General features: G+C 37.7%; 1 protein-coding gene across 1 annotated transcript; it reads right to left on the bottom strand.

Annotated features, from left to right (window-relative positions):
* Positions 1-209: 209 nt before the first annotated feature.
* On the bottom strand, positions 210-21,983 carry LOC100372801 (somatostatin receptor type 2-like). The gene is made up of 3 exons (XM_085502995.1): positions 21,648-21,983; positions 14,954-15,032; positions 210-2,667 (listed from the first exon to the last, which is right to left on the bottom strand). Exon 3 carries the CDS (start codon positions 2,466-2,468, stop codon positions 1,383-1,385), a length of 1,086 nt encoding a protein of 361 aa, XP_085359121.1. The 5' UTR covers positions 2,469-2,667; positions 14,954-15,032; positions 21,648-21,983; the 3' UTR covers positions 210-1,382.
* Positions 21,984-22,256: the final 273 nt, after the last annotated feature.

The following is a 22,256-nucleotide window of genomic DNA, read 5'->3' on the forward strand; positions in this document are numbered from 1 at the left end:
AAATAACACATCCGTGTAGCCAACACATCCGTGACACCAATAATGAAAAAGTAGTGTTTTCCTTTCAGTTGTGCACAGGACGAAGGTAAAAGCATTGTAGTAAAAGCAGATCAGTTCGTTGAGTCAGGGAGAGTATAGCGAATGACATTAAGTTTTGCACGTATTAGTACTTTAATTTGCACAGCAATAAACTTGAATATAATAATGTATGCTATGTATATAAGTATTTAATAATTAAATCAGTCTTTGTCTGTTATATAACATGTACCTCTATAAATACAATGTATTTCCTGATAATCTCTTTACTTCAATTTTTGCACTTGGTGTGTACTTGCTCCAGAACGATTATTGTTTCACTGTTGTTCCTTGGGGGTGATTCACTATCGAATTACATCGTCTGAATTCCGTTTCAACAAATAAAATAACTAATGGAGACAAAATAATTTCATTGTTAATGGCATTATCCTGTGAACAGCGATCTAGACTGAGTGCATACGGTAGATTAGTTTCTTCTCACCCCTTGATTCATCCTAAGCAAACAATTTTACAAAACATACACAAACTTTCATGCACCAATATAGTTGTACTAATAGTACCTTCCATAGTTGTACATATACACGTAACTGCAGAGAGTGTCAGAGAACGGTTGCGTGTGTGTATTTTGTATGCCCACGCCATGACGTGCTCTCCACCTGTGTGGATATACCAATACAAAACAAAAATATTTAGATTAAGGTGTGATGCAAAAACACGCGATATGAAACTCAGCCTGTAGAATGAACAAAGAAAAACATTTTATATACATAACTGTTATTATCCAATCAGAAAAGAGTGGTTGAATGATGACATAAATAATTTTCCTAGTACAAGATTGAAATAGTTGAATAACAAACAGTAATTTGTATAAGTAAATAACGTTTAAGCCCAAAGGCCTGTCAGATCGTGTTTGCATTCTGCCTCGACAAGTGTAAAAGAACTAATTTATCGAAGTCCTGTTCACGACCTACTGTCTCGTTACTAACGTAATTGCTTTAGAAGTGATTCACTTAGTGGCTTCGGTGGGTATTATTCTCGGAAGGAAAGCATCACGGCGGTTGGATAAATTCAGACTTTGAAGAAACAAGGCCACGTTCGAATAATGTCACAACACAAACAAACCAATTAGTACACGTGTATATGAACCCATGAAGGCGGTTCAAAGAATCTCCAACAACATTACTTGAACCTACGTCGGAGATTGGAAACAAATTGAAGCAATTTGTCGTCTAATTGTTTTAAACAGAATGTGGATCCTTGGTATATATATAAACAGCATAATATAGCTTAAAGGATGTGATATTGTCAGTCAATTGACATTCTGTTGGATATCATCACGATATTAGTTATGTTTGCCTTGGATTTCCCGGGTTTTCTGTCGCTGCCATATTCAACACCATCTGACTATTGGCTACGGTCCCTATTGTCTTTCCATCCTCGCCCGAACCGGAGTTTCGATTGAGTTTCGTCTCGCCCTCGATGTCAGTGTCGTAAAGTCTCTTGCAGGTAACCACTTTAGCAAAACACTTGCGGAAGTTGTCACTCATGAATGAATAAATTAGTGGATTAACGCAACTATTAAAATAACTGAGACAAAGCGCAAAGTAAAAGAACCCGTAAAATGTTTTGTCCGGCCTCCAATCATCGTCGGAGAATGCACCAACGAACTGAATCGTGTAGAAAGGCGTCCAGCAGATGACAAAGACGAAAATAACAGTCAATACCATACGCGCCACTTTCTTGGTTGGTTTCTTTGTATGACTCTCGCCTAGCGGTGAAACTCCCACGTACAGCTTCTTGATCATAAGTAAGTAACAGAGTGTAATGATGACCACTGGTAGTGCCAGTCCAAAGACGAACATGTACAACAAGAATACAGCGCCGAATGTATCATATGGCCAATCAACTGCACATATTGAAATACCGGTACCGGGAATAGTAACCGCTTTCGTGTACAGCCACAGGGGCATAACTGTGACAAACGCTACCACCCAGATTGATATGTTGACGGCACCTGCTATTCGCACTGTTCGGCGTTTCAGGCTCTTAATCGGATGTACAATGGCTAAGTAACGATCAAAAGCCATAGCAGTCAGACAGTATATGCCGGTACATTGGTTCATCCCATCAACTGCCATAGATATTTTACACCAGGCCGATCCGAACGGCCACATGTTCATAGCCTGTTGATAGGAGATGAACGGAATCATTATCATGAACAGCAGATCGGCCAATGCTAGGTTCATAATGTACACATTAGCGACCGTTTTCATTTTGTTGTGCTTCAGTATGACGTATATTACCAGTGAGTTTCCAATGATGCCCAACAGACACGTAAACCCGAACACAATGGGTATAATTATCTCTTCCAGGCGACTGTCTGCTCCACCAAAGAATGCGTCTGTGCCGTTCTCAGTCGAGTTCAGATCCATCTTGCAAGTTAGCGTATTTGCAGCACCGACTAAAGTTCGATTACTTATCAATCAGCAATGCTACTCCTGCAATGCTCTGGATATGCTAGCATTCGGTGTGGGCCTGTTGCAGTTATTAGGAAGAATATACGCAGAGCTATCTCTGTGTTGTGAACAGCCTAACGGCAAACCGCCTAATAGCCATATCCGCACCACCCACCTGTAATATATAAAAGGCGATTTGTCAGTCATTTGAGAAACGGATCGACTGACGTAGTAATACCAATTGTCATAAGACCATATACAGCAGTACCTTAATTTAACTATACTTATCATATCCAACAGAGGAAGCTGTTATGATTCACGCCATGGTACAATGAGTCCCAATACTAACTAATACATTATTAGCTGTAATCTTGTAAAAAAAGATCCTTTCTACATCAGATGCTGGTGAAATGTTAAATCGTAATAGTCGTCGCACTACATCGAGATTGATATTGGTTTTATGTGACGTATAAACGCGTGTAAAATACATTGTTTGTCAGTATACAATTCGAGCACGTGCTACACGGCGATCGCTATCACCTTTGTAAATTTTCCCATTCACGGATTCTGAAAGTCTGTCATTTTTCAGACGTCGGGAGAATTTGAAAAGAATTAAAGCGTACGTAAAATAGGAGGTTAACTATGATTGGCTAAACTCAAAATGTGTTATTTCATCGCAGCATTGTTAGTGTAAAACCTAGTTAGGGAACCATGGGTAATGATATCAACAACTCACATTTGTTTGCGTGGGCTGTTCTACATATATTATTCTTTATATTATCATGTTCTCTGTTAATATAAGTCAATATTTTCTTATCCTTAGCGATGAGGATATCTAGTTTTGTGCAGACTGAAAGTTATCGATGGTTTGCAGAAACTCAACACATATTTAATAAAACGCTGGTGTATAACAGGTGCATTTTTATTAATGTCCTAAATAATGTCTTGTTTTTTGAAATTGTAGATTAACCGCCTACAAGACATTTATCAGTATCAGACCCAGAACTATTCAGCCAAATCTCGGCAAAAGGTCATGCTCACCATAATCTTCTGATCGAAGTTCGATTGGAATAAAACTTCAAATACACATTTGAAACCAATCGTAACAATTTATGAACGAGGGTTGGCTTGCAACCCCAAACCATTAGGCCATCTAGTATACACGTCCAGTAAGTTGACTTAAATGTCTGCGGTATTTCAAATAAATCAAATAATTCAAAACTCCCTTCTCAGCCTGGTCGGGGCGCAGCTGTTCAGCCAACCCTCAAGTAGCTACTGTAACGTATTTACAGAGAAAATCTAATATAGTGGAAATCATCAATATATGTTACATAAATAAATGTAGGAATATCCGAGTCACAACACTTCAAAATTCGACTATTGCAACGAAACAGTGAAAAACATTTTTCGACCTTTTTACGGAACTCTGAATCCTTCCTCGGAACACTTGCCCAAAAAGTAGGTACGAATATGCGTTACAGGCAACACGTTTCATTTTGGATATAAGGTTAATGTTAACAAAACAACACTTTTTAAAAAAAAGTACTAAATAGAAAACTGATATTTCAATGACTTCACTGCCATGGAATTCAAATTTAAGTACATTATTTGAACACCCATTGAAGGGTAGTGTGTATGACATGCTTTGGTTATCAATTCAATTTACAATTCGTCTTTAAAAATAGTGGGATTCATAACCACGTGCTTAAACCCTATTTCCAAAATATGTTATCCCAGGTTTTGGCGGAGTAGCCCCCTGGTTGTTTACTGAATTATTGCACCAATAATATATATGTTATGTGTCAAAGGAAAGCTAAGTGAACTCATGAATAAATACATATTCATGATCTTATTTACATTTATCTTAACAAAACAGTTTAAGCGGGATGCCTTGGTTGCTTATCGCATGCCACTTAATACGCAGTGGCAGTTTGTCATGAGTTCGTTCGTTCCTAAAGCTTTTCACAAGGTGTGAAATGTGGGTGAATGGACTTTGGTAAACTACATAACATGGATACAATCATTCAGTCGCAGGTATACGCTGTGTGAACCCACGAACACTTAGTTGCAGTGTCATTCCTCGCTTCACTAATAGATTTGCTTCCTGTTAACCAGACACAATGGTTTTTTAAACGTGTCATGCATTATAAGTACGCAAGTGTTTTTGTTTTGTTTTTTGTCTGTGTGGTTATACTTAGCATTGAATTTCGAACTCAAATGGATTACTTGTCGACTTAAATTTCAAAATGTTGAAGCAATGCTGTAAAAGCGTGTTATTTGAATGGAATAAATGTCAAGTTGCTCACGACGCTCGGATTACGATAGAAATTAGCGAATGATGGTTTTACTATAATGAGTCGTAGTTTGTGATATCTAAGTACAATGAGAATCTGCTTTTAGTGTACGTAATACATGTATATTGTTGAAATGAAAACGTGCTTAGGATCGCGGGGGCGATCGCTGTGCGTGCTACGTGGACTGATGTATTTAACTTGTCGTGTAATCGATTGTGTTTAATGAAGCAGCACGAACGTACGATTCACTGCTCTCTAAAACAAGTTTGCCCGAAAGCAAGTATTATGTATTATGAAATTCAAGACACGTTCTGAATCTATGTGTGGTGTGAGTGGAACATCAACGCAAGGCAAATATACACATATTTGAGATACAGTATTTCGTAGCACTGTTGCATTGTGGGTAGTACGTTTAGATGTTTGGATGGGTAATGATGGATTCTTCATTCAGAGAGACAGGATAGACAGGACAAGACCGAGTACTTAGTATTTAAAATTTCACTTCCTGATATGTGTTGAGAATGATAATCAGAGAGGAAAGAAAGAAAACCAAGACCATACTTCGATACTTCGACTTCGATTTTAAGATTAAATTTATGTAGCGATTGCTACATATAACGTAAGCACAAATCCTTGCCCATTCCTCACACCTTACTGTTGAAAAGCGAACATCACTTGATTACTGCATTGAATAGACGAGTTATGTCCTCAAACTGCAAACTCCGTGCCCACCACCCCGATTCAAGACGCCCCATCCAAAACAAATCCCGACATTTCCGGGAGTACAGATACGCGAGATATAGAAAGAACACACCAGCTCCTAGCTCCTACAACGCACTCATGACTCCTATAAATTAATGATAAAGATGAATTGTTCAACACAGAACCACGACAAAATATTGTGCCTGGCTGCGCCCAGACCACGACGAAGTGTTACAAGTAATACTATACGTACTTTGTTATTATTTATTCAGGCTTCCAGTCTTTCATCGGAAAAGAAGATTAAGTCAGATTTGTGAACGTATTAAACTAATACAACCATGATGAATACACTGTCCTGGGACGGAGAAGGTATCCTGGGACTGATAGAAACGTGTCAGGTACGAACTGATTTAATAACTTATATACAATTTTATTTTGTAATTGTTGAAACGCCAACTATTTTAAAGCAAGACCCCCTGTGTATACCAGAAAGATCGAATCGCAGGTATTTCATCTCCGTCGTAGTAGCAAAGTGTCAATTGACCCATCGTCCGTTAGCGTCATGGTCCCCCGTTAAAGTTGCGGATATTATTTCCTACATAAACTATCCTTGGTGTAAGTAGCTTTAATCTGCGAATATCTTAATCGAAATTTTCAAAACATAAATGAATATTGTTGATAACAAGCCTCACATGGATTAAATTGTATACGTGCCCCTGGGACATGAACTCTACGCGTGAATGCCAACCGATTCGTTGCCCCGGGTAAATGAGTGCTCGAAAGATTTCAAATCTATTTGCTAGTGGACACCGGGCATGAAAGAAAATGTAATATTGTCAGAGGCATAACGATGTCGGTAATTGACGGCGAGAATCCAGACATCGCGGAAAGGAAGGGGACGTGTTAAGTGGTGAAGGCAGTGGAGCTGAAAATAGAATGTGACAGCGACTTTAGGGTAATGCTACTGAGTGAAAACCGTTGCAGTTTGATTACTTGTGCAGATTTGAGGCAATTGATGAGAAAACGGTGTGACTAGCGGGTAAACGCCGACGATGTTCAAGTTATTGATGAAAAGGGACGGGAAATTGGACAAGCATTAGCCAGACGGAGTGCAAGAAGATCTTCGGGAGTAGAACGTATGTGAGAAGATGTAGATTACATCCTCTGCTGCAGTAATATCATTTCATAAAGTTCAATATCTTACACATTAAAGTAGTTCCTTTTAAATTACTATCGCGTGGATTATTTTGTATTTGTGTTATGTCTTAGGCAAGAAAGGACGGACTATACGTATTAAACAGCATTTTTCTATTTCTTTACTTTAGTAGTCAATTAAACGGCACCATGATTCGAACTTGTCGGCGTACGTGGCACCTAAGACGTGACCAAAATGGATGATATGAATGAAGTGTTCCGCGTTCTATTAGTTAATGACAATTCTCGGGGAGAAATAATCATATTTTAAGAGATATAATGCAGCTCTTTGCGAATGAATGAACGAACGAACGTGTGGTTTACGAGTATTACAAATTGCACGCTTCGACCGTACAGACAATGTGAAAACCAGTAAAATTTGCAACCAACTACTCTTCATTAATAAATAACAATATTAATAAGCTAATGGTGTACGCAAAACAACCAATGCATATTTAATGAAGACATTATTACAAAGATCAACTCGCTGTTGATTTTCACTGGATAAGAACATAAATGGTCATTATGTCCATTTCATCTAACATTGAAATAACTTAATTACAACCTACTTCTTTATCAGCTGCAATTTTCACACCGATGCTTATAATAAATGCGAATAAAAATCAGCCTCAAAACATCGCCATTATGTTGGTATATAGTTGTCTTTGATCTCAGTGGCGTTATGCCGACTCGTATATTTTGATAACTTTATATTTGAAAGCGTTAAAGGCGGTGGCCGTCGCGCAGTTCAAGTTCAAATTTATGTAAACGACGACGTATAGAATGTATTTTACACGAACTATGTGCGTCGCTATGAGTCCCATGTCGAACAGAACGCGGCGCAACGACCACCGCCCTTTAAAGCCCGTGTTCCGGATTTATGTACATGCCAGTCGTGTATAATTACTAAATACGGTGTGTTATTTGAATCATAATAGCGCATTAAAATATGAGCATTACAATTTAAAATATAAACATTCGTTTTTGAAGAATGAGAAACGATTATTTAGCACTAAGGATTTTTTTTAAAACTGTCACATCTTAGTAATATCGCAAGTTTTTACACAGTAAATTTTAACATAACGCTCTTTTTTGCATATATGCAGCTAACACCGAAAACAAAAATGACGAACATAATAAATGTGTACTTTGGTTAGTCAGCTTACAGCCACGACGCCTTGTATAAATAACATTGGTAGCACGCACTACTTCCGATTTGAAAGTAATAGGCGTCCATGGCCTGTAGCGAATTGAAGCATACCGAAGCTGGCCCGCGGGGTTTGAAGGATATTATGTCTATACTTGTTTCCTGTCACAATGTTTAAAATAAGTTTGATATATGGCTTGGTAAAGTTAGTTTATTAGTAACTTTGAGGTTTATTTTCACCCATAGACGTCTTATACTATATACTGTATAGTTTAAAGCGGAAGGGTCGTCACCTGCGCACGCGCGGGAATTGAGTCTCAAGTGATGATAACGACACACACTAAAAACGGAAAGGCACATGAGCAGACGCTTGTTTGTAAACAATGGCACACTATGGCCATCTGACGCATGCGCAGGTGACGACTTCCCCGCTTTAAGTTTAACCTCTTAAAAAAAAAAAAAACGTGTTATATTTTATTATGCTCAAGGCAGCTAAGTTGGGTATAGAGCGGTGATGATAAGATTTCGGACATATTCAGCTTTATACACTGGCTTAGTGACTAACAGAACGAATAGCCAATCAGCTGGCGTTTTTCCGCAGTGATGAGAGACACGCCAAGGTGTTGCTGACCATAATTTCCCGCTGCAGACTTTCAAGAAGCTGACCCGGAAATTAAAGTTTCAGTGTTGTTGTTGAAAATGTAGAGTTAGAGTTTAAGCAGTGGTCTCGCAAATCATGCTGCCGAGTGGTCAGTGTCAACAAATGATGGAACTAAATACAAATTATTTCATGATGGGGGAATATTTATATTAATCTTATTTACTACATTAAATTAAATTGAAGCAACCTGCAGGTAACACTACGGGGTATCGGGTACCTATGTCTCGTGGTGCTACCTAAACTAATTTTGCTTCTGCCTTATTTATTCTCTCTTCAACACACGGTCTCCGTGATGAATCTGACATACCACTCCATTACCGCGGAGACTCGCGTTAAGGTATTTCTCGGTAAGCTCGGTAATTGTCAGTGTACTTTTAAGCCAGATCTAGTAGGAATTATAATCTTATAATTATTTTAACAGCGCATGTCTACAGAATACCAGTTTACGTGGAAATGACGGGAATAGGCTTCCATGGCAATATCAGCCAAATAATCGACTAAAAGGAACTTTATAACGACGACTCGGACGTAATTGAGTAAGATCACTTTGATGAGCTCATCTAAGCAGTGGATATGCTGTACTGCTCATAATCCTACCTCACAAACATAATAACTTCAACCGACTGGCGATAATGACTGCTTATTTTTAACGCAGGAGACAGACTGTAGATCGAAGCTATTGGAGTATAGACCAACGCGCTGATCAGGCCTCAGATAGAGGCGTACAACGAAGCGCAGATTCGCCATTATATAATAGGCGTAGGGACCAGATCTCTTCGTAATCTACAATTACGTTGCTGGTCGAACACATGCATACACGTGGTTTGAAGGCTGGAACTAAACATTGGGGTATAGCATATTATATTTTATTTTTTATTAAAAAAAAAAACACACCAACATACAAACAAGCGACGTTATGCAAGGCTACTATCCGCCATGTAAAAAGGGCATAATCCAACAACTTGATTCGAAACCGCCGAGTCCAACTGTGGGGCGAAACTAAAAAAAAAGTTGTCTGGGTCGAACCGACTGTTCGACTATTCTATCGGTGGTTCTTAGCTGAGCGCGCGATTCAATCCGTCGCCACAGTTTCTCCCGTATTTTGTAGTGAATGATGCTATTTGCATAATAGTGTATGTGCAGGAGAGCGCCACCGTAAGTTCATCCACGGTATATTATACATAGACAATGGGAGAGTAAAACAAAAGCGCCACGCGCAGTGTTGAAAAACAGGAATTGTTAACTTTCACGTTGTATATCATTTGAGAAAGTTGATTCATAATCTGTGTTATTGATCAACACTTAGTTGTGTACAAGGGTAACTATTAACGTAACCGCTCTTCTCAATAATTATTATGCAAGATATCTGCGAATTGGTCATTTTTCGTATACTTTAATAACATTTACAATAAAAACAAGTAAGTCATGCGCATTTCAAGGTCATTGACACCAATTAACAGTGAATTGGCATAGAGGATTAGAATCAACATGACAATAAAGTAATTGCTTCAGTTTCTTATCCCGTTTGTAAGTCTCACGTTATGTTCAAATCTGCTATTTTCAAATCTGCTATTTTCAAATCTGCTATTTTCAAATCTGATAGTTCAAATTGATTTGCTCATACTTTAATATATCATATATTTTAAATTTGAATCTTGTAATGTGTTATGATAGTAATTACGATCCAGTGACGTACACACTGACAATGGCATATTCAGCTTATCAATTTCTGTGTCGACGTTCAATGGTTCTCTGTACTAACATTGCAAGTATTGCTAGTACGTCCATCTATAGGCCGGGCACATAGTCGCGATCGATTGTTATCTTTACGTTAGAGGCATAACCTGACGTGAAATTATAGTTATAACTTCTCGTTGCGTGGGGCTATCACCGCTGCGTCGTTAAGGACGATGGTGAAAATTGAATGTTTTCATTTTCATTATTAAAACTGTATTCATAATCTCAGATCGTTTTAGTGGGAAATGTTACTTCACAGCACACCATCGCAGCATCCCAGTGGAAGTACACTCATACAAGAAAGAAAAAAAGCTCCTTACTTGAAGAAGAAGTTATATTTATCAATCAATGTAAACTATACACAGATGAAACGAAAATTCGTGTATTCTATCTTTTCCCGTTTAGATTTTTTAAAGTTGACGTCCTCATCGGATTAAGAGAAATTTATATCTATAATGAGCAGCAATGACAAGAATCTTGTTATTAGAAATAATTATGAATGTAGATTCGTAATGCCTATCAAAAACGAGAACTGTTTCTTTCAGAGTAGATATGGTAACTCATTATGAAATCCATGGTTACCGTAACTGTATTTCACCATCTATTTCTTTGACATTTTCCGCTGACATTTAAGCTGTTTTCTAACCAAATCATTATCATGTATGTACCAAAAAAGGAAGGTCAAATTTTCTGTTATATTCCATGTACTGGGGGGGGGGGGCGTTGGGTGCCACCCACGCGAGTAACGTTTCACACAGTAAATTTCTATAGGGCAGCTGTACAATTTAGGAGAACAAGATTCACGGACCTCGACACAAATTGTTTTTCAAATGTCGACAAAAATTAAGAAATTGTGATCATAAACCGAGCCATTCTGAGATCAACGTTTACAATGTCATGTTTGAAAATAAGTATTATTTATCATCTGTTTACTAATCGATTTACCAATGCTGTTATGAACGTTACATAATGAGGATGAACTCTCTCTTGCAAAGAAACATATTTATTTTCTATTGTCACAGTGTTTGCACCATTTATACTATAAATACCGAGTATGACGTGAACAACCATAATTTGATTTGAAATCTAGCACTATACTTCATTCGGAAACCAAAACGTCAATAGTTGCTGATTACATATACGTTTTTGTTATATATCTACACCATGTTATAACTCAAATATAAAATTCCGACCTTGGTCTTGTTGCAAAAACGTACGATTCCAAATTACAAACATGGAGAACACATATGGTATATATATGGATGTCTTATTAAATGAAATTAAAACGCCGGCAAACATACACAGCCTAGCCTGGCTTATTCTAAGCCGCGGCTTATCCATATCCTAATAATTAGGCCCATATGACGATAAACCCTCAACACATTGTTAAATTTATTTATAAATACATGGCATTAAGTGGGTGGGATGTGAAAAACACACGTCATGCTCAATTCTACAAGGTTATAATAACCTTTTGGTTTAACAGTAATATCGATATCGAAGATAAAAAGAAAATTACACTGCTGATGGATTTTGGTCGATTGTTTTGTTTAGCGAGTCGTAATGAATGTGCTAATATAGATGAACACGCGTATATAGTATGTATCCCGTCCAAAGAAGTAATATTGTGCTGTTTGCAAGTACGATGTAGAAAAACTAATTTTAGTCGATTTTCTAATGACAGATACTTTGATCAATTTGGCCTCGATGATCATTAGTTGGAAACTGGGCTTACATTTTTAAAGTTCGTGGTCTTGACGAATAAAGGAAGTAAGGGGGGAAATCTCCTAGCGGATCGCAAACTGCCAACTGCCTTACACGCTTTTCAAATATTCATTTTGTACTGAGGGATTGTCATTTTAACGAGATAATGTTGCTTCTAGTAGCCATCGCCATGGCAACAGTGTATCATGTATTTTGAGAAACCTTTTGGAAAGTGAATGATATGGGGTCAAAATTATAACCCACACACTTCGCTCTGAACTCATTAAAATAGAAAGTCAAGATGTACGGTTATGTTGACAGCACCTCGATTTTATCGGCGAGTATAAAGAGATTATTCGTACGCCGTGTTAACACAATTTCTCATTCTGATGATCACACAACCTTAACGTATCTCTAAAACGGCTTTATGGCGTGGTAATACCATTATAACATTGTTTTCTTCTAATAAATTGTGGAACAAAATTTGAAAATCAGTTCTGTCAATCTATCAATCAATTGAAAGAATGATATATTCAGAAGAATGTTCTTAATGTTAAGAACATATGAAGTATTTATTTCACGTTCTGGTATTCAAGCAGGATGATGGATATAACAACTCAATATTTCAAATACGAGCTTTATCCTAAATCCAGAACGGTGCGGAGATAGGACAATAATACACGAAAGTTTCAATGTTCGTCAAACAAGAACACGTTTACTCGCAGACCTACAGATAACTTTTACATTTACTCACTGGATGATGATAAAATGATAAAACTATTCTAATAACAACATTTCACATCTGCCCTCATTGGCTCATCCATCGAATGCGTATGGTTTCTCAAAAACTGCACGTGACGGGGCTAAACAGCTCAGCACGCACATAAGCAATAAAGTTTTCAATCGATATGAACCGTTACATGATGATGTATGTGTGCGTAATGGGGCTCTCAACTCACAAGTGGTGAATTAGGTATATTGTGTTTTAGATAATCCCGGAAAAAAAACGCTAAAAAATATATGGAAGCGAGGTTGATTGACGCGCCAGAAACTGATATACCGGTCTCGGAAACATATTCAGTGAACATGGCACGCGTAATGGGTACCAGAGCAGCAACGCACTTATTACAGAACGTGGAAAGCTGACGTCATGCAGCAATATAATTTGTTAATAGCTAACTACTTATCAATTTCAGATGTCATTTATTATATTTGCGTTTAAACCCAGGTGACATTTTCGTGCGACGCCGCTGACACTATCAAAAATAAAACGGCAATAAACAACCCCACTGTGTGTAGTTTTTAAAATGCAATAAACACACCATCATCGTAAACAGATTAGAGCTATTAAGTTATGATTAACATAATGACGCGGTTGGAAATTGTAAAAGCAATCACAGCAAAGCCACTAGGGAGCCTATCGAGTCTGAAGTATTTACGGACAAGTTCATGGTTATTAAACACATCTCATATTTCCCCAATGTCTCATATCTCACTTCATTTGGACGTCAACCAATGTAAACATAACCGCGTTTTATAGCGACACATTGTAAAACATTGTCACACTGCTACCCCGGCTACTTAATAACTGTGAGTAGTTTAATAATACAAAAAACAAAACAAAAAACGTACAGTGTACAATGAGCCTCTTTCCTATACGTTCACTGAATTCAACTGTTCGTCGGAGCTGAGCGGTAGTGGAGTTAAACACCTCATTTCACTGAGTAACAACGACTCCCTTACTTACAATACACAGAGAGCCGCATTAGTTACACAAACGACAATGACATAAACACTGTAGCAGCAATCGATTGTTCGTGGTAACGTGGGTCTACTCCTCCAAGGGGAATTTTCAATTAAAATGAGTAGACTGATAACACTATCTGGTATTCCTTTGTCTGGTCATCGCAAGTCCCCCTGATTAGTATTATATAAACCTGTACCCACATCTGGATACTATGTATTGCGTAAATACCCATCAAATTTATTATTTATATTTCCTTCAAGTTGTGTGCGTGTTCCTCATTAGTGTCATGTGATGTTTGGTAACAGCAAAACCGAGTATTGTTGTTTTAGCCTCATTTTTACCAAAATCACCACGAGATTTGTAAACACGCAAAAACATCATCAAACAAACCTAAGCTCGCCAAAGTGGACACCTGCGCCCGGCCCACTTCCACCTGTGAAGTGTGCTCATCCTCTGACTTGATTGGCGGAATTTACAAATCATCAAATGTGTCACGTGTTATTTGGTAGTACTGAATAACATACTTCAATGCTTGCCATAAAATTTGCTATTCTTTGAATTTTTTGAACATTTTTTTGTTTTAGTTTCCAAAAAAATTCTCATGTGATCAAGGAAGATACATTATATATCACTGAAGTTACCAAGTCTGTGAATCTCATACATTGTACGTGCAGAGCTTGAATTTGTGTACCACGAACACATCGCCAGAGTTGGTCACTGTACTAGACTGAACATCATTCAGCTGAATTTGTCTGGACTTGGAATGATTTTGAAACCTACATAGACATTGAATCTACCACAAAAAAGTATTCACTTTCTCACATCCGTAACCACAATGAATAAAAAACAACAAACTTCATGAACAGATACAGATACACCAGAGAAACGTTTGAAACAAAATGTGCACATAAATACCGTTCTGTTTTGTATTTGCGCCAACTTTGAACGAAATTAGTCAATAAATTGTTTAGGAACACATGCAAATAAAATCAACATGGCCACCTGTCGGCCATTTTGAATCAAATCACACACAAAACTGACATGCATCAGTAAGCCATCACGTGTGATGTTCATTTCCAGTATGCATGGGAAACAACTGTTGGCATGTGTTATTATGCTTTACTCAACACTGATAATAAGACTTTAGGAATCTCCTTGCACTAATGCCCAGGTACCATCCCTAATATCTCCAATTTTTCCCTGGAACCCTCCAAAAAAATTCACCCCCCTAAATATATTTTGAACGCACCCTTACTTGTACAAATCTATACTTACAATTGGCACGACGGTTTGATTTCCTATATTACACTGATTTACTTGCAGTGGCGCACTAATGATACCCAGCGGTCCACTCCTGAGAGGAAAAAAAAACGAGTTAATGCAATTTGTAGTTGGTATAATTACACTGACATCGCATTTATTCTCTTTTCAATCCATATTATGTTATTCCTAGTGTAATCTCATTCAGATAAATTTTTTTCAGTGTGTCGTTTTCCTTGAGGATAGAAAGCGAGAATCTAACCAGTGCACTTACTGCTTTGATTAAACCCTGGGATGCACCGTTATTATTGCCAGCGGGGATAGTTTAGTAACTGGGTAGACATTAATTTTGTTAGAGATATCCATCTATATAGCCATTATATCTCCGGAATAAGACTCTTACAATGCTAGTTTCAGTCCCAGACCTGAAGGCACGTCTTGATTGGCAGTTTGCCCTGACAGGAAATATTTTTTGTATACCTTGGCTGTTGCGTATGTGACCACGTGAGACTCAACGCTCTTTGGGGCTTAGTAGCCGCAATTACGACTTAACACACATTTTAACTTGTCCTCTCGACCAATACTCGATGAGAATTATTTACAAAAAAAAACAAACAATCGGTTTGTGTCGTTGATCATCTTCGGATAATCATTTATTTGAATTTATCCAAAATTATTACAAAGACAACGCACACTGGATTACATAGTGTACATCAATTTGTTTTGTGATTCGTAACAATTTTGGCCAATGATTGCCTCTAAAATTATTCATTGTTATGCTGTTGTACATTTCAAACAGTGTCTGTACCCGCAAAGGCATTAATTAATTTATCCTATTTAATTAACGTGTGCTGTTTTAGGGTGATGCAAGTATATATACACACTTGTGCTATTCACAGTCTATACGCCTGTTTCATCAGTATGTTCATTTGAAAAAAGTAATACTTTTAGTTCACACTTGTCAATTATAGACGTATTTGCGAAATGAACATGTGTAACCGAAGCGTTTCCCCTTACAGTTCTAACAGCGAAAAACAACTTTGTGTATGCGTACTATTAGCAGTGTCAATGACTCAACACGATACAATTATTAACAAAATAACCCCAAGTATTCTTCTAATGCTATCAGGGTACAGCTTTCATAAAGCACCACAGTCGTCATGCGACGAGATTTAGAATAAAGTAATGGCAAATAAAATATTTTTTTTTACACGCGCTGTTTACATCGTATGGGACTCACATCGAACACGACGCGACCATATTTTAATGTATTGTATAAAGCCTGTACAAATAACAAAACTAATATAAAAAAAAAAAATAAGATACATACTATGAGAACCAACTCTTAGCGGAGGTCGATGCGTTCCCGTACTGCCTGACTGCGTACTTTACTGTAATCCCGTGAAATAAAAAGAAAGAGGAACACGACGGTAATTAAGACCAGTTTTGCTAACTACGAAACAAAGCACACCTGGCATCACGTAAACGTTTAGTAACTTTATGAATAAAACAAACTGCTACAGGCGTAACTGCTTTTTAATGGCGTCAATATCAGTAACACCCCGAATAAAAGAGTAACCTCAGTAACAATGCTCGGTCACGAAACGACCTATAAGCTGATGACGGTGATAACAAAATAACTAACTAAGGGCTGATTTGTTTCGCGTCCGTTTGAAATAATAGCGATGCCCTTATTCTTTTAAATTACATTGAACTGTGCATGTTGCCTCGGTTAGGAAAAAGGTTAATGGAAAGGGTCGATAGCTTATAAGCGTGGAAATAAACCATTGTGAGAGGAAGTTCGCAAGTCTATAGCATTTGAACCTATTAGCCTACCGATCACAGTAAATTTAACTTATCTAGACACATAGAGTAACTACAGAAAATAACGACCAGCGAACCACGAATAGTAAATCCGGCGAGGGTACCACCCAGGAGTACGACCAGACTATTACCTCTTTCTTCACAAAATAGCATGTAACTGAATTTCCATTTTAATGAATTAAACTCGAGATTTCACATCTGCTAATGCTGTTTTGTTAATGTCTTTTAAATATACCTCGGTCGCCTTTAATTCTGAATAAACAAATATAGTATACAGGCAAAACGCGAAAATGAATACTCCATTCAAAATATTTTGCGAAAAATGTACAGACATGCTAAAAAATAAAAAAACGCAGTGATTACTGTTTTAATAAACACGTCCTGTCCGTTTATTGACAGATTCTTGTTGGTGCAATCTTACCGACGGATAAGATTCCAATTATTGTTGCAGTAAATCGCGAAACAAAAAATTGTGAACGGCTGCTTAGTATATTGAACTGTCGAACTGAATCGATTTTCGCTGCATGTATGATACGAAGTATTTATCTGCCAGAATTAGCTATCGATTGTTAGAGTTGAATTCCTACGTTGTATGATTTCTAGAACACCCTCAACTGAATCATAATCTTGTAAGCATCGCAAGGGATCTAGTTTTTGAACAGTTCGTGGTAAATCTTACATTTATGTCCAAACACGGAGGTAATAATAATCGAATTTAAACATATTCTACAAAACATACAAGTGGCAATAAATGATTTGCAACAACGGTGTTTGCCTAGTCCTTACTCCCTATCTTGTAAAATACACATCGACCTACATATGTTATGTTTTATTTGGGGATTATACACCATGCTTTTGTCATGTACCAAGCACCGGTGCCCCAATATTTGATGATTTGTTGCAAAAGTAACTGGTTTTATCATTTCTCGTGGTGATCACGGTAATAGGCGTTCTATGATAAAAAAATAGTGGGGATGTAACTTTAACACAATTTTATGATTTGTTTGCAAGAGATCAATTTTGATGATAGATGGCGAAATAGTGGGCTATGATACCATACACAGTTTCGCTAAATAATAACTCGACATTTAAATGGCGGTACCCCGGATTTATTTATGGTAACCACGTGGCGGCGAAGCGTCGTGTGACGGGACGTCGTGTAGTATAACGTGGTGCGAAGTGCCATTCCGTGTGATGACGTGACTGAACATGGCGAGAAACTGTCGCATTCAGGATCACACGTTTAAATCTACTTATTCCCATGAAGCGACGAGAAAGAAGAACTAATTTGATTTTTGTTCCAGACTAACATTAAAATACGTTTATGCGTATGCTGTTTAAAAAATGGACTTAGGAAATACGACATATATGTGGAAACATTCTTAACAGGGAATAAGACACTCTCGACATGTCCCGGAAACTTTGTCTGATGACATATGTTTCTTCATCATTTTTGCATGCAATCACTTGACGTAAGTGCATCACTCCACGGACTATATATGTACCATAAACCACATAAATATAGACATGTCCCTAACACAATCCTAATTACATTTCCCCTTATGTAATTGAAACATAGTAGCACTCTATCAAGAATGAGTGCACTAGGTGCCAATACGGTGATTTACAGTCAGAAAGACTGTCTAGTTTAATTTACTATTGCGAATGAAATCGGTTCTCGAAACGAACACACAAGAGACCGTCTATGAAAATGTAACAAACCACACTACATTTCTAACTGTGACCAAGGTCAACGTACTTTCATCACAATTTTCACCATAAACGGGATCGACTCAATTTACTGCGAATATATTGTTAGGCATACTTGTCTACTGATTACGAATTCGATATGCGCTGTTATTCAAAAAGTCATTATAAACACCGCTGACACTCTAAAAGAGATTAAGATAGATACAAAAATGTCAACAAAGACTATTTATTGGCTTATCAAAAGTGTTTTGTATTTGTCATCGCACAATATCCATGCAGCACCCTGCCCTTTCTATTACAGCCTACGATATACTAAGCGATAATTGTGTGGTAAACGAAATAAAAAGACAATCTAATTGAATGCTACTTGCCGAAAGTGGAAAAGAATTGTCTAGTTGAATTGAATATTTTTTCCCATTCTTCATATCACAATTCGTTATCGTACGTATTTTTATGAATTCGGTACGTTTTTGTTGACGTTGCTTAATAACCTTTGCAGAATTAACGACAACAGTGTAACGTATAATATTCATTATACGTATACAAACAAATATTTCTGGGTAAAATGAACGTAGCGATAACCCTGTAGTGTTCTTCAAAGTTACATACGCACACACTGACATCGGCTAGACTAGGGGGTGGACCCCTTACCAATCAATCCAAAACGTCAGATCCTCGGCCCTGTGACAGCGTCACGCGTGAGGAAGATAATCGATGGTCAGATCCTCTGCCCTGCGAGAGCGTCAGGCATGCGGTAGATAATCGAGTCAGCACTCGTACAGGCACGTAATGAAATGAATCTCCACCGACTGACTGAAGCAAACACGTAATATTACAATAATTGATGTGTATACATTTTAGCGAGACAACCTATAAACATGTCAACATACATAGACTGTCGACGTTTAATAGCGAAACCGTGTGTTGAACGCTTCGCATATCAATTGCGTATACTACGTACGCGATATCTCGAAGTTATCCTACCATACGCTGGGCTGTAAGCGTAGTCACTAACGAGCCAGCTATGCCATACTCGGTGACTAATCGACTGTACAATGTGGTGTAATATCACTTAGCACCCAGTGACGCACATACGCTGACAGTATGAAATTAAAACACTTCCTATTTCGCGAAGCACAGTAACGCTATTTCGCTGGATGTCCACTCGAAATAATAAACCATTGTATTTATAATCATTTTAAACTGTTATTGATTTAAAAGGAAGTGAATGTGTCGTGTTAAAATAACGCTCGATTGTTTCCCCCTGTTAATTTGTGTACGGAATGAAAATATAAAAATTAAGACAAGTTAAGTACGAAAATATAAATAAAAAAAAAGGATCATTAAAACAGGTGGTACATTGTATGTATAATTGTATTTTGAAAGAACGATTTGAATGTAGCACTTAACCAACTGGAACGAGTTTGTGTTCGAGCTATACTGTGAACGTATGGCCTTGATTTCCAACCACTGTAACGAACAATCGCATCGCATTTGAAGGAACGCAGCCTACATTTTATTATTAGTAATATTTCTGTAATGAATTCAATTGTACTGATAAGTCACGATGTTTGAAAAGGGAGTTAATTTAATTTTGTTGGACTCCGAAAACATTCTTTGAAGCTGACCGGACTGTAATTTAACTTTGCGAAACATCGTTGAGACAACGTGTCGACTGAGTCTAAACCCTTAGCTTCAAGAAGTCGAATAATCGTACCTAATAAAACGTCTGTCTAATCCGTACTAACTATTATGTAAAATGTACATTTCAGTTACAGTCATGTGACGCCGCCACCAGTACTGACAGTAGTCGGCTTTGGAAGCGTGAACTATATTAGACAGAGATCACAACTGAAATTTCTTGACAGGGCGAAAACATCGACACATCGACTTACACATGAACCAATTTGGCGGCTATTGAACATGACATGCCATTATCTGTCATTTTTTCTGAATCCACGTTTAATTGAATCTAAATTGTATCTTAGAATTTCGACATCTAATATGAGAGCAATTATATTTTGAAATTCGAGCACTGATGTGAGTGCGGTGTAACGGGGAGCGACTTGACAATAAGCTTATGAATGTTTCATCCAAAATACGCTCCTGTATTTTCATTTAAAAACACACAGACGTCATATCAAGCGCTATAATCGCCCTCTAGTATAAATAAATACACTGCATACTCAACCATATTCATAAAAACATTTTGAAGTCGACCATGGCCATGATCACGATTTTCGCTTTATGACATCATAATCTTCGTACTTGTGTCACGTTATTAAACACTGGCCGAATGTAATTACATGCCATTTTATAATGTGTCACAGTACCTTACATGAGACGAGTCCCGCAACAGTAATAGTTGCCGAATAATTCCACCATACAATTATACTATTCAAAAACCAATATGACATTTTACTGCAATCTGCCAGAATTATCTCCGCAAAGCAAATCAGGTGTTTTTTCTATATTCTGGCGCCAGTCTGGGTGAATTACGCGATCATCATACCATACATTGCGTTATTTACGAAGTATTGGTGGTGGGTCCGCCGCCTCAAATAAGCTGAATGCCTCGTACGAATGGTGATTTACTCAAAGGTTGAAAAGCGTTAATTTAAAACTTGGACAGTTGAGATATTTCTGAAGCATGTGCTTTACGATTGGCAAACGTAAAATACCATTTACAATAGCATTTATTTAGATTGAAATTGTGCGTATACTAATAGGAATGGCGGTAATAATGTAACATTCACACGTTGATGAGTTCGTCATAGTTCAAAAGAAATATCTACCTTGCACGTTTTATAAATATCACAGCATTTTTTTTTAAAAGAAAATCACGTTATTGAAACTGTCTATGGAACGAACGATAATTGGCAACGTGTCGAATAATGTTTCGTTCGTTGCCAGCTACCCTGGCAATTGCGTGTTTTTGCGCAAAGCGACCGATGTGTCTCCGTAGCAGGACGTCATCAGGCGAACAATTTCGGATCGCAAAAAATATCACCATATACTAACTCGATGAAAGTCATCCATTTAACGTGTAGCTTTTATTGCCCAAAAACCGCTTTCGTGTACACGACATCGATCATCGCAAGCAGTGTGCGCTGGTTCATGTCAATAACGTTGTTGAAATCAATGGTACAAACAACTCTAACAAATATCTACTCACATGTATATTTCCACCATGAACAACAAGCGATGCACATTTCAGTTCATTCAACATATGGCGTAGGATACGAAATCAACCACTCCTTCTTTCGCAACACGGAACTCGTGTAACCTTTTCAGGTATCGCGTTTGAAATGTTTAGCCGCGGCCCGTTACAATACCAGACGTCCAGACTTCTTATCACGAACGCAAAACTGGTGAATTGGAATTTAGAGTAAATCGGCTGCCGACAGCAGACTCATGTAGCGAAGGTTTTAAATCTTTGATAATAGCAGGATCGGTTACCGGACTCGTGCCTTTCATGCGTTGCTAGGTTTCTAACGTACGTTTCCTCTCATCACTACAACGCCCGTGTTCAATGCAACTGATACTACTACCTGCACTGCGCCACCTACATATATAGCGTTCATGTACACCAATTTGCATACATTCACACAGTGTACAATTGGTGGGCGAATCGAATTCGTATCTATGAAACATCGGGCGTCTCGATTACATTAAATTTCATTATATTAAGTCTATACATTTAACTCGTTGTTCGAACGTGTACAAACTTATGCAATCGGCAGGTTCCAAATAACTCGACACGTTCTAAACTCATTATTTTTTT

Source organism: Saccoglossus kowalevskii, chromosome 8 (genome assembly GCF_978046115.1).
Source record: "Saccoglossus kowalevskii chromosome 8, keSacKowa6.1, whole genome shotgun sequence".
NCBI classification, from domain to species: domain Eukaryota; kingdom Metazoa; phylum Hemichordata; class Enteropneusta; family Harrimaniidae; genus Saccoglossus; species Saccoglossus kowalevskii.